A 14,555-nucleotide genomic window follows, 5' to 3' on the forward strand; every position below is an offset into this window, starting at 1 on the left:
TGTTAGATTGGTAATAGTATCTTTAGTGTAGCTGACTAGAACAAATGTGTTTCCCTCATGGCTGTGCTAATGTGATAAAGGAAAATTGGCTGTTCATCAGCTTTTGGCTGGGTAAAGACAGTAGAGATGGAACCACATTCTTTTTTATGCATTAATACCACTGAGAACTTTTCACTAGTTATATTTCATGTGCGGGCATGTTGTGCAAAGATGTTGTAAAACATGAGATAATGCTACAAATAACAAAGTAGAAAAGCCTGTATCTTTTATGATGATAACAGTCAAACACCAAATGACAGTAACAGGCTGTAAAAAATGTGATGCAGAAAAAAAATGCGATGTAACCACCACATATACGTATACTTAGGCTCTTGCAAATAGGGCATCAGATGTTTAGAGGGCTTTGAATTAAAATTAAATAAAAAACTGTTGTATTTAGGTCATTGATGTGTCAACACAAAAGATAATTTAAAATGGAGAGATGTATTTTGAGTGGTGAAACTCATATGCAATAACTTTTTGAACAAATCTCCAGGCTTAGTAATTATGATAATAGCCTTCAAATTTCCATCAGTGGAAGGGCAATAAATATTCCTGTCTAAATTTGGGAAGTATTGACTGAATCTGGAAATGGCAATAAAGCTCAGCATGCATGTGTATGTTTGAAAGTGCAGTTTAAGGAGGAAAAATTCATCTGTACAATTTTGTGTGAAGCCTAAAAAAAAAAAAAATAGTCCAGACAAAACCCTCCATCTTATTTCATGTTTTCTTTCTTAAAATGCTGATAGACTCATGTTGCCTAAGGCACTGATGCTGATCATCTGAGCTCAGATTTATAGATAATTGTGTCCGTTTATCTTGGTCTGAAATTTGAAAGACTTTATTGCAGAATAGTATTGTGAGTGCTTATATTGTGGTTTTCAAGCTGGTATCTTGTTAACTGGTAAATAAGTTCTGTCTTTTCTCTTTGCAACAAATTATTCTGGCTGGTAAACCTTTTGTGTCCTTACATAGATATTGTTCTTATGGAAGCAATTATTCCATGTTTATTTTGTTTTGATTAGCATGACTGTCAAGACGGGCTAAAGCACTCTAGTTTTATCTGGCCTTGATAGACACGATTCATCAGGCATCCATATCTGCAAAATTAAAATACTGCTCTGTAAATTGGCAGCAAAAAAATGGTGTTTCAAATGCTGAAAGCTACCAAGTTCTCATGTGAAAAAAGCCTTATGCAAGCTAATTATTGCTAAAAATCAAGTAATTTCATTTTTGCAAATAAATCACTTTCTGAAATAAAAGTTTTGGATAAGTTCAACTTAGTTTGAAGTATAATTAACTTCATTAATGGGAAGCTGACTATAGCCATGATACCTACTGTTTTCATTTTGTATGGACCTATATTTTTTAAATGAGAGGATTGAATTTCATAAAATGCAAGGCTGAAAGACATTCCCATATTAATAAAACTTTCCTAATTTTAGGTAACCTAAACCTGAGGATTTTTAATGCGAAAAAAAGTACTTTGTAAAAGCTCAGCATCTTGTGACTTTGTGGAGCTGGGAGAACGCCATAAAGTATTTCTATGAATGTTAGCTCAGATTTAAAATGAATTGGCAGGGAAGGGAACACTTGCAGAAAACAGTACCCTGGGGTGCTGGCTGAGTACATATTCCTAGCCAAGGGTTCCCTTGATGCGAGGGAATTAGCCACTGGGTGTAAAGCAGATGTAGGCAGTTCCTATACCATTCCCTTCAGCTCTTGTAGAAAGTAGCATGCTGGGGTTAGGGAGGTGTTTTGGAGGGGTGTTAGAGGCCTGGCTGAAACGTGCTGTGCTTGGTTATCCAGAGCATGGTGTACAGCCCCTTGAGGCCTGTTTGAACTGATGTGTATGAGAAGAGCTGTGACAGCTATAACATGTGCCCATGGCCTGAAGTGGTGATATAGCTGTAACCAGCCTTGTACCGTGTGAAACAGACCCACCCTTCTCCTTTTCCTCTCTTCCCCCTCCCTGCCAGATCCCTGTACTGTAGTTTCTTCTTTGATTTAACTACTGTGGAAATTTTATACCTTATGCATCTGGATGGACAGAAAACTGCTTTCAGTAGGCACTGAAAATAAAGAAACATAGCAGAAAGGTTGAAGTAATGGTATTGGTTGATCAGTGATAAACTCAACATGTAGAGAAATCAAAGTGATTGCATAATAAACCACGTGTTTGTCCTTTTACATTGACTCTCTAGGTGCATCACAGCCGAATTAGTTTCTTCTTGAATGGCTGGGAAGATGACAACACACCTTTTGATTCAAGGATTCTTAAGGGAACAGTTGCAGATACTGATGCTGATGGTACTCTGCAAATTGGACAAAGCTTCACAGGTGAATCTTGTAGTATTTTAGTGGAATGCATTGGAATATACAAAATAAAATATGCATCTTGTGGTTAAAAGAAGTGTGTGAGTAATTTTAAGTTATCTATATGCTAAGAAGTAATACCTTCCTGCAGAAGAAAATTCCTATTATACAATTAGCTTTCTCAAAAGACTGGCTGAAAGATAGAAGTTTGGTAGATGATCCAGTAGGATAATAATTTATTCTATATGTGTTACTGCATATAGGTAGGTTTTCCTGCCTTCTTTAAAACATGCACGTAAAGTGACACATTCCAATAATTTATGTTCATAGTTTTTCTGAGTAAATATATACAAGTATTTCAGAATGGAATTGTGCATGGCCACTAGACAATGCTCCTCTCTGTGCAGACTCAGAAACAGAGCTGAAGATTTCTGGCTGTCCATGTTCTTCAGTTCTATCAATACTGATGTAAACAACTAGCAGAATGAGAATCTTGCAGCCTAGTAGTGCCTAATAGCTTTACTCTTCCTCTGCATCTAGAATTTTGTATGTACTACAGCATGAGATAGTCATAGCAGAATGGTGGGGAATGTTTTGTTGCTTTTCACAAATTCTTGTCTCTCCTGGTCTAAGAACACTGACTATTGCTCTTCAGGAACATGCACAATTTGAAGCTAACTCCTAAATACGGCTATGTGTCACTTAAAACAACTTTATTGTGGGCTTGGGCAAGAAAATATTCTGTGCTCCATTCCTTAAAGCTTGTATTTGGAAATGTGTTTTGTTGTAATTTTGATTCTGAATCCTGGAAAACTAATAATTGTATAAAAGAAGATAATATTTTAAAATGCTTTTTATCTTTATTGTATAAATTGATAGGTACAGTTGTACCTACTGTATCTCTTCTCTAATTAGAGGTGGCACATGGACTGGCTCATTACTTCTGTCTAATGAGCCGATCCCTGTGCCACCTCTCTAATCAGAAAAGAGATAGGTACAAAATGTTCTTATAAAGTTATTATAAATCATTCTTTTTTATGAAAAAAATTAAGCCACTGCCCCCTATAGTTTTGTCCAGGTCCAAGATGGTTTCATTCAGGAGGGGTAATTGTGCAAGAGAGATCTCTGAGTGCTGAATTAAAGGTGCTCTCATGCAGTGCAAAGCTGCCTTCTGCTCAATAGATTATTTATAGTATATTTCCTTAGGTTTAGAGCAATTTGTTGGAAGAATGCAAGATTTTCGATTTTACCCAGTGGCACTTACAAACAGGTAAAGAACTTTTATTTTTGTAAAAAAGTAAGAGTGAGGCGAGAAGACAGTGTAGATAACAATATGCTTATTTCCCAAAGTACAGTGCTTTTCAGATATTTTCTTTAGATGATTGCTTGTGATGATGTAGTTTCCTGAACCTCGTTTCAAAGATTACCCTTAATCTAAAAAATCTTGAGTTAAAATAAATTCAGCAACTTAATGTGTTTTGCTTTTGAACTGTGCTTAAGTAGGCTTAATATATATAGCAGTATATGTAGCGTATATATAGTGCAACACAACACTCAGCAATAAATATGTGCTTTCCTTCTTATTGTTGTCCTTGTTACAATCTGACTTACTATGTATTCTGCAGAGAGAAGATCCAGTTGCTAGATTTCAATGCTTATAAACTGTCTAGGTGTTATCTACTCATCATAATTCTGACATAATAGTGTGTGCTGATAAGCTTAGTCCTGGTGGATAAGACTTGCTAAGAGCTTTCTCAGAGCTCGGTGTAAACTGTAAGGCAAGGGAGGGAGCATAGTGGACTAGTCCTTTTTAGACCACTCAAATACCAGTGATCCAATTGAAGAGGACAGACACTCTAATTTGGTTAGAATGTTGGCTTTGTGGCTGCAAGCCTGGCTCACTGTGCTTAGCTGTTCCTTTCCCCTGGTTTCAGATTCCCCATAGTATCGGATGTCCATGTTGGCTATTCTAGGTGCTTCCCCTGCCCCATGCACACACCCTTACCCCGAGGTGCCATTGTCTGAACTGTTCCTTGCTTTCTGTATTAGATTGTCACCATAAGCTGCCAATGACTTCGCTGGCTCAGCCCACTGAGCCCTGGGCAATTGCTTCGACTTCCTCCACTCCTGAGGCCAAATTACAGTTGCCAGTGCAATTTCTGTTGCCCTCCAGCCTCCCTTCCTAGCACATTACAAAGAAATGTTACCTTTGTTATCCAGCTCATGCTGGATTAATCTAGTCAATTCAAGCTGACCAGAAGTAGTCAGGTCCTATTTGTCTGCGTGGTGCTTCTGGGTAGGCTGCTTGCAATGACACTCATGACTGCAGACCTTAAGGCTACTTAATGATAGTCTTTCAATAAGATGTAGAGCAGTTTCCTAGGAGCTCAGCTGTCTGCAGGACATTATGATGAACTGAGCTCCTCTGAATTGAAAATATTAATGTGAATCTGAATTCCAAGTTTTATGAAAATCATTTTTTTCAAAGCAATGCTTGTCAAATCCTTTGAACTACAATTTAGGTCAATGAAATGAATAAAGTTTAACAATTGAAAAATAAGATATTTTACAGAATGTTTTGGCCTAGTGATGTCTTTGTAGATTTGATTTTATATCCACAAATAACTTCGTCCAAAATGGGATAAACTGTGAAGGAAAGTCTTTCCTGTGTGCCAATTAATTTAAGGCTATGTCTATGTAAAGGGCCCTATAGCTTTGGGTTCTGTGGAATTTGTAGTGACAGCTAGCAAGGATTTATTTACTTAAGAAGTACACAAAAATTATGTTCTTACTCATAAAATAGGAAAATGGGAAAAGTAACAGGTTTTTAATGTAAAAATTCAGTATCTTCTAGGCTTACAAAATCTTTCTTTTACACCAGAGAAGAACAGATAAAGACCTGCCCATGTCATACATAAATCTACCTGCTTGCCTGCCTACCTCGCTCCCTCCCTATGTATCTATTTCAGTTGCTGATGTCAGAGGAAACTCAAATGACTCAATGATTTGACATGGCTGTATTGATGGCAAACTGGGGCAGCTAAAAAGTAGGCATTTGTATTAAAATTAGTTAAAAGTAAAAATATTTCTGTCTAGGTTTCCTACGGTGCAATGTGATATTGTTCAAGGTGGTCTTTTTGGTGGATTTGAGTGCAAACATTCAACTTTTTTGTGGTTACAGGCAATGTGTCAACATTATGGTATCCTTAAGAGCAGTATCCAGACCACTAACTGCAGCCAGACATGATGCTGCAATAAAGTGTTAAGAGTTTTTCTCCTTCCATATATGGCTAGATTCATCCTATCTAGCTATAGACACCTCAACAAGGAACTAATTTCCCTTAGTACCATATGTCTGAGGAATTTCATATATGTGGAGCAATGAAAGCAGCTCTGCAGTGCTTCTTCTGAAGGTGCCTGCTGCTTACCATAGATAACATAGAGAACTTGTGGGGGCTTCATTTGCAGCTGATTGCCCCATTTTTATGAGCCGAAACCAGGCCTTTAGTGCTTCTACTATAATCTAAACTGAATTTTGTTTAATCTAAGACCCTAGAGGCACAAAGTGGCATTTGTCCTTTTTTGTCATGTATGTAATTACTTTTCTATATGCTGTGACAGAGACATTTTGGAAGTATTCTCTGGAAAATTCCCTCATCTTCATACCCAGTCTGAGTGCCGCTGTCCTGGAAGTCATCCCCGAGTGCACCCATTGATACAGAGGTACTGCATCCCCAATGGTGCAGATGATACCACTAACGACAGAGTGCTGAGGTTGGATGCAGAAGCCCATCCTCTGTATTACATCAATGATGATGACATTGGGACCACTTGGATTTCATCTGTGTTTGCTAATACTGCAGGTCTGGATCGTGGTGTTTCAATCACAATAGATTTGCAAAATGGACAGTATCAGGTAATGGGAATATTACATTTGCTATTTATTAAATAAGAACTAAGAAAATAGTTTTGTAGGTGTTTCATTTACAATTTTGAGGAAATTCAAACCTTATGCTTTAAAATTTTATCCTTAGAGGATCAGGAAGAAAGCTTCCTTTTTTTGGTGTGTAACAGTGCAAAAGGCAGAATGCATTATGGTTTTTGTCATTCTCTTTTGATGTTGTAACAAGCAGTAATCTTGAATAGATATACCAGAGAGGATATCCTGTCTGAAGGCACCAATATGTAGGAACTGATTGCTGTCTTTTACCTCCACCTTTATAATCTTCAACTTTAGTTTTAATTTCTATTAAGGCTTACAGTGCTTGTTCCATACCTCTGGTAGAAAACTGACTGCAGACGAATGAAGTTGAACATGTCGAAAGCCCACTGACTTATCAGAGGGGATTTCTGTTTTGTAGATATTCTGGAGACGGTAGTTTAGCCTCCCAAAGAATATGGAAGGAGAAAATGATAGGCAGGCCTGGTTACTGAAGAGGCCATATTTCATCTAACACTCCACTGGGCTGTTGAAGAGTGTCAGGATGTCTTGGAAGGAGGGACTTATCAGGAATGGGGCAGCATTCACAACAGGGAATGCACCAAATTTCTATGTATTCTTGCTAGCTTATTATTCTTTTTTTTTCATTAATGGTGAGAAGGGAAAGAATATGATGACAGGTTTTGGCTGCGTAAGTAAGAATTAGTCCTTTAGTTAAAAGCGATTTCAAATATATGTGACATTCTAGGATTTTGCTTATTTGCTACACATATTTCTGCACAAGCAGTATGCTGAGGGAAGTGCTCTTTAAAACAACACAGGTATTTGATAAGATTCTGAGCTAAAAATAGAGAGAATCCTGAAAGAAAAAGTACCTGTTATCAGACAAATGACTCATCAAATATTTGGCAACACAGAATTATAACCTTCATTTTTGCCAAAATAATATTACTGTAAGAAATCATGGATTTTGTGGTGCATTTTCAAATGATCTTCAAGAAAAGGTGGAGTTCTGATGCACAGATCAGTAGTTGTGTAATAGTGTCTGAGAGTTCAAAGAGCTTGTTTAACAAAAAAGGTTATCTTTAGTTTTAATTGGGAATATATGGCCTGAAATATAGCTGCTTCTTCTGCCTGTGAGTGGTAGAGCAGACTGTGTAGTCACATAGAAAAATGAAGTTCATATTCTCATTGTTTTACAACTTAGCCATTAATATCAGTTCATAAATTTGTTATCTTCTTGTAGGTATTCTATATTATACTGCAGTTCTTTAGCCCACACCCTGAAGCAGTAAGAATAGAAAGAAAAAAAAGAGATGATCTAAAATGGGAAGACTGGCAGTATTTTGCTAGAAATTGCAGTATTTTTGGAATGGAAAACAATGGATCTCTGGAAAAACCAGACTCTGTCAACTGTCTCCAGCTTCATAGGTATGAGTGGGTATTATCTGCATAATACAGATGCTTTGAACAGGTAACATCCTGACACAATTTCTACGTCCCAATGAGATAGAATCTTTTAATTTGGTATACTCATTTATTATGGACTACTGAATATATAAAAGATCCTAAATCTGACCTTTTGATTGCAGATTTCCAGAAAGTCATCTGTCATTTTTATCATATTTTAGTCATTTATGAATGTGACACAATTGATTCCTCGGTTATTTTTGTGCTAGAGTTTTGAAATTTTATGTGCTTGTGTTTTGAGGGGCTATTGTCAGTAGAATTACAGAACATTGAGATGATAAGTGGAGGAAGGTATTGACATAACAGATTGTTTTAAACTGTCTAGTGGATATGGAAGTCTACCTTCTGATCTCTGAGAGTGGAACTTATTCTGAAGTCTAGAAAAGAGGCCAAACTTAAGTACAAAAGCCAATCATCCAGCCTTATTAGGGGTCATGCAAAACATGTAAGAAATCTCTTGAAAATGATATCTTGAAACTTTCTAATCTTTCTAAACAAAAACCAATATAAAACTGTTGGGGGGAGGGGGATAAGGAGGGTCACTAGCTTTTAGAAATATGTTGCATGCCCTTTTACTGACAATGAGCATGTGCATATTTAAAGCTATATAATATAAAATATACATTTCATAAATATAGTGTATGACATCTATAATAGTTAATATGTTATCATTTTACACACACATGCATGTATGTACACACACATACACATAATTGCATCTGTACCACTACATGTATTCAAATGCATTATCTCTTGGCTGAATTCAGCTGCCAGTCAGTATTAGGCTTGTTTAGTATTTAGCTGAAAATCAGTGAGAAAATACATTACCAGGTGCTGTAGGTATTTTGCTTTTTTTGTTGTTTCACTTTTACTACTTGTCTAAGACTTTTCAAGTGTCGACATCACTGTCTGTTCTCCAGGAGTTCAGAATTCTGAGGAGAGGAGCATAAGGTCATTTGAGTTACACCACTCTTCAGCAAAGGAATCTGAGCTTTATTGCTGATTCTTGGAACAGAGGGTAGAGGAGAAGGGAAATATCTTAAGTAACCCAAACATTTTTGGATAAATAAAACAAATGAGGTGTAATGCCATTTTCATCCCAGAAATACATATTTGTATATTTTCTAAAAAGAACTGAGGAGTTAAATATGAACTGTTTCTGTAAATGTTTTGTAAGCAGCACTGTTTCTGCTCTTCAGTTAAAACATAAATGATGATAGGAAGTGATACAAATGAATGATTTTTGGGTACAGCTGATGTACAGAACACTTTGTTTAAAAATATATGGTGAGTATATACCCTATAATGGTGAGTATTCTGTGTTCTCAAAGAGTAGTTACTGTTGAAACAATGCTCCAAATTTGTGTCAGCAGTGTAACAGAGTTCCCTTTATAGGAGGATTTTATGGTAAACCAAAACTGGTTTCTCTCTCTTTCTCTCCCACCCACATACTTGTACCTGCCAAGACATGTCCAAATTGTCTGTCCAGGATTTAGACACCAGTGTGCTTGTTACCTGGTGGCCTAGCCAGGATCCCTGGGTTGATATGGAAGGCAAATGACCTTGGCTTTGAAATCCTTACCATGATTTGAGAGTTCTTGTTTTGGTGACCATATGCTAGTACTGAATGGACTTTTTTGTGTCCTTTAGGAAATGAAAGTGATTAAGGTTTTTGTTTCTCCATCCTGTACCACCTGTGTAAGTTAGGAGTTGCTTGCTGTCCTTAATCCCCCTATCAGAGGCCTGAATCTTTGCTTAGTCTGAATATTGGCTGACCTTTATTTTAGGATCTCCTTTGTTTTCCTGGTTTCCTGAGAAACCGCATGTAGATGCCCTAAAATCTTGATGACCTGCTTATCTAGTTACCATCAGCCTTACAGTCTTTCTGCTGTTCCTTCTGGTGCTTCCATAACAAGATGGTGGTGTTCGTCTGCCATTTGTACCTGTCTAAACATTTACATTACAGTTCTACATGCCATGGCAGCAAAAAATATTTTATTTAATTTTCTGCAGAGTGGAAGAGAAGACAGTATCCCCTAGAGAAAAATACCAATATATTCCACTGAGATTTTTATGAAACACTGACCTGGATTGGGGGACAGTAAATCCAAAGATTCTTCATGAAGACAGAGGAGTATGACTCAGCAGACCTAGTCTAACTAGAAATCTCATCTTTCAAAAGCTCTGAGATATTTTGAAGTGACATTTTTTGAATGTTGTATGTCAGGTGCCAGGTGGTAACATGGGTTATCTGTTTTTAATGAGCCCATGTAGGTGTGCAAATAAGCAGGCATTCTTCTCTCTTGCAGAGAGAAGCCTCATAGCTAAACTCTGCCTAGTACATATAATAACATAACATATGATTCATATCAAATTGTCCAGTTTATATATAGACAGCCTTCGCTTGAATTCTCAGGACTGTCCTTCCCCTTCTTGGGCTTAAATATACAGTTTTACTCTCAATTCTACCGCATTCCATTAAATTCTCTTGTACTTCACTTGCATGTGTTTCTAACTCTGTCCACTCTTCACATGAGATTATATGGTCCAGTGAGTCTGGAATTCAAAAGATAATAATTGTTTCTGTATGGTTTTTAAATGTGTTTAGAAGATATATAATTAACAATATGGACCTGTTAATTACTCTGTTAGTCATTGGAATGGTTTCCTTATGTGGTTCAAGCCTAGTTTATGTTTCTCAGAGTGTTAAACTTTTTAAAAACTTAGTGCAGATGACACTGTATCAGTCACACTTTATTCCTATTTTGAAGTTGCCTGCTAGAGGCTTTACTTTTAATTGGAAACCTAGGATCTGGAGAAGAGTGTGGTAGTTTGGGGCAAAACAGACATACAGAGGACATGTCTTTTTCCCTTCTTTAATTCCAGTGACTCGGAATCCAGTGACATAAGAATTTTTACTCAGAAAGCACAAAAAACCCTATGTACAGTTAAGTGGAGACCCTCTCTGAGAAACAGGATATTAGGAGACAGAATCTGTAAAATATTTGATATTTTGATTTTAATTTGCCTTCCTCTCTATTTGAACAGCTTTACACCGTATTCTCGTGGTAATCTGACTTTTAGTGTTCTTACCCCGGAACCAAATCACCGACCTGGTTACAATGATTTTTATAATACTCCATCTCTCCAAGAATTTGTAAAAGCTACACAAGTGAGGATTCATCTCCGTGGCCAGTATCATACCAGTGAACCTTGGGTAAATTTCAGGCACAGGTACTACGGAGTTAATGAAGTTACAGTCAGTGGAAGGTAGGTGTTATGTGGCTTTTCCCACGCTGCCTCTTACTGTTGCAGCTGTAAAAAGCATATAAGGACCTGACTAAAATTTAGTCAAATTTTTTTTTTGGTTTTACATTTATGAATGAGAAAAGAATTTGTTCTAAAGCAGTGTATTGAGATTGAAATTATTGGTGTGCTGTGTTTTTAAAACATTTACTCACATGTGATTTTACAATTATTTATACTTAATACACAAATCTATCAAAAGCAGTCCTTTCCTTGGAATTATTGAGGCCTCTAAGCAAAGGCATTGGTACGATGAAACGATGGCTTGTGCTTTGCCTCAGTAACTGTTCCAAGTTGTAGATTCTCAGTCATGGTAATTTTAACAGTCTTAATGCAGAGCTCATTCTTTGTTTTAGCTGAAGTTTTCCTTTGAAAATCGGTCAGCTGTCAGTAAAAGTATTACATTATCTGTGACTGACAACTTTATTGTATATGATAAGTGTGCTGTCTTGTGAAAGGACTAATTATGCCCTGTAAATAATATGCAGATTTGGCAATGAAATAGTTTCCAAGGATCATATGGTGCAGATTTTTGATAAGTAGTATTATTCCTGAAATTATTTTGGTAGTTCTCATTTTGAGGGAAAGAACCCCATTAAAGATCATGTTTACCTTAAAATTTTCTACATTACTAATAAATTTTGATTATTGATTTAGATGTGTTATGATAATGCGTTTACTAAAATAGCTTTGTCTTGGTGACGGTATAACAGTAAAATAATTACAGCCATGGTTTGCAAAGCTGTGCCATGCCTCCAGAAGAACAGCCCTTCAGGTGGAATAGTATGGTTATTAACTAATATTCTATACAGATTTTATTTTAGTAAGAAATGGACATTTTAACTGACATAAAATGTGTTAAATTGCAAAATTATGCCTGATATGGTTAAGGTTTCTTTGAAAAACTAGAGCCACACTGTAAGGCTTAATATTGATGAATAATTATAATAGATTTGATAGAATTTTACATATTAATATTGCATACTGAAAAACAGTTTTCATTACATATTATATAAGGTAAGAGTAGCTTACTAAATGTTGGTTTTTGTTCTCTTGGAAAGCAGTTGTTGATGCTTAAAAATATGTTGAGTGAAGTAGTCTTTTGTAGGTTATTGGACTTGAGAACATTCTCTTTGGTGACATTTATTTGTATTTAATAAAGATCCAGACTATGTAATACACTAAGTTGACTTTGTTGGACAGATATATTGTATATATTGTTGGACAGATATGTTTTCATATTTTATTCTTTTCACTGCCTATCGTTCTTTCAGGTGTAATTGCCATGGCCATGCTGAAAACTGTGACACAGCTGTGAAACCGTATAGGTGCCTATGCGTCAAGGAAAGCTATACAGAAGGAAATAATGTTAGTGTCTCCTTTGTCTGTCTACATCATCTATGAACAGCTTCAAAACTGGAATTTTAATCCTGGGAAAGAGTGTTAAGGGTGTTAGTCTAGTCCTATCTTTTATAGGGAAACTTCCCATAGCAGATTTGTATTAATTAAGGAAACAAAAAACTTCCACTCCTCCCTTCCCCACCCCAAGCCATTTCCACCATGGACCATTAGGAGTGTTCGGGATGTTGTTAGAGGATTAGGCCACTTTCAAACATTAGATACAAACCTGAGTTTAGACTGTGAGCATCTAGTAAAGATTGTTTCTCTGCGTGCTGTAGCAACCAGCAAATGTCCTATAGAGTGAATGTATTACTCCATGGTGGTTTTAGTCTGGTCCTATGAACTCCAAACCCATTCAGTAGGTGGAATGCAGTAGGCAGCTTCCAATTTAGTTTTATTTGAAAGGCAGTTCAAGTGGTCCATGATGCAAACCAAGGCATATTAAATGCAAAATTAGAATTTTCCTTTTTTTATAATAGTTTTATAATTCTTGGCCATAGGAGAACCAAACCGGGGTTGATTGTTGTAAGTCATGGTATGCTACATAAAATGTAGAGGAGAGCATAGACTAATGGTACTAGTTTGCACTTATCTCGTGCAGCTTTTGATTTTCTTGGAAGCTGTTCAAATACAACTTAGCAAAGGCAGACCAATGATGTATGAGTAAAGAAAACATGCTCAAAGTAAAGATTCTGTCCTTAGATTAATTATTTATCTCAAAAGAAAAAAAAAAGAAAGGAAAATAAGTTGGGGTTAAGAAAGAATGACCTTCATGTAGAGAATGAATCTCACAATCTCACTGAATGTTAGATTTCCATTGTGAGTACTTGTATTCCTTGTTACATTTGTGCCTTTTGGAAGTAGCCTTTCTAAAACTTAAGAAGGGGCTATGTGGAATAGCAACAACAATAGCAAAGGGGAGACTAATCTGCCATCAGAAAAAACCCAAGCAGTCAGTGCTTGCTGGAACAGAGCAAGGAGTGTTCACCTGTGAGCATTTGATATAGCTTTTATGATGAGATGAAAGATCTTCGTCAAATTTCATAGGGGATTTAAGTTTTCTCATTTTTTTAAGCAGAAGTGTAAGATCTACAGTCTAAATGGGACTTGAACAGAAATTTCAAGTTTTTAGATGGGTCAAATTAGAAAAAAAAATTCAAACTGACAGTGTCCCTTTAATTAGAACACACATTGTGAAATGTTACTTTGTAAGGATTAATTATAAATATTTAATAAGATCTGGAAGTTCACCAAGCACTCTTGCAAGACTTATGCTACCTTGTGAAAACAAACCAAATACATTTTAATGATGTATCTGCCTTATCAGATATTTCCTGTCAATGTTAATGGGTTGTTCCACTGAGTGTCACATTTTTGAATTGGCATATATGCATTGTAACTGTAATTGAAGTGCTTAAATTAACTGTATTAATTCAGAGTACAATAAGGATGTTGTTTAATTATTTTTCTCATTCTTTAATAACCATGTCAGTATCTATTAAATATGAAATAAAATAGTAGTAATAAAATAGAATTAATATTTAGAAATACATCATTAACCACTTTGAATTTTATCAAAGTTTTACATTGAATCCAAACAACTTAAAGATTTTGATTTTTATTTTGTAAGGCAAACACTTAAAAGCCAAACCAAAATCCATTCTGATTTTAGACTATCATTGGCAATAGTAAAACCCTGTCTTATAGGCTTACAGCTATTTTTCAGGCTCCCACCCCATTGATTTAGGAATTGAAAAATAAATTTATTTGTCTATATATTGTTTTAATTCAAGTTAGAATTTGATGAAGGAAGTCTCTAAATAAAACATTTTTGGTAGGGAAGAGGAAAATGTTTTTATAAGAAATTTCACTATCAGCAAGTAGTCTTTTTTTAACTTCCATCCTATTCTATCAGTGAGTAAGTCACCACAACTGAGGGGGTATATGAAGGTTTTTGTGTTTGGGGTGGGTTTTGTCAGTATCTTGGACCAGAAATCAGAGATCCTTGAAAAGCTTTTAACATATGTCAGAGTTTGCCCTTGTCACATTTACACTTAATACAGCTAAAATTACCATCTTGAAT

General features: G+C 36.0%; 1 protein-coding gene across 9 annotated transcripts in view; it reads left to right on the forward strand.

Moving 5' to 3' along the window:
* The window catches only part of USH2A (usherin), a 379,818-nt gene that overhangs the window by 31,024 nt on the left and 334,239 nt on the right, over positions 1-14,555 (forward strand). For all 9 annotated transcript variants that reach the window (XR_001874412.1, XM_017812861.1, XM_017812864.1 and 6 more), the window contains exons 4-9: positions 2,244-2,379; positions 3,562-3,625; positions 5,977-6,271; positions 7,542-7,726; positions 10,814-11,035; positions 12,346-12,439. Coding sequence is in view for 8 of the 9 variants with exons in the window: in XM_017812861.1 (XP_017668350.1) it covers positions 2,244-2,379; positions 3,562-3,625; positions 5,977-6,271; positions 7,542-7,726; positions 10,814-11,035; positions 12,346-12,439 (996 nt within the window). In the remaining variant the exon portion in view is untranslated. The remainder of the gene's footprint in view (positions 1-2,243; positions 2,380-3,561; positions 3,626-5,976; positions 6,272-7,541; positions 7,727-10,813; positions 11,036-12,345; positions 12,440-14,555) is intronic.

Source organism: Lepidothrix coronata, unplaced genomic scaffold (genome assembly GCF_001604755.1).
Source record: "Lepidothrix coronata isolate B3197 unplaced genomic scaffold, Lepidothrix_coronata-1.0 Scaffold38, whole genome shotgun sequence".
Classification (NCBI taxonomy): Eukaryota; Metazoa; Chordata; class Aves; order Passeriformes; family Pipridae; genus Lepidothrix; species Lepidothrix coronata.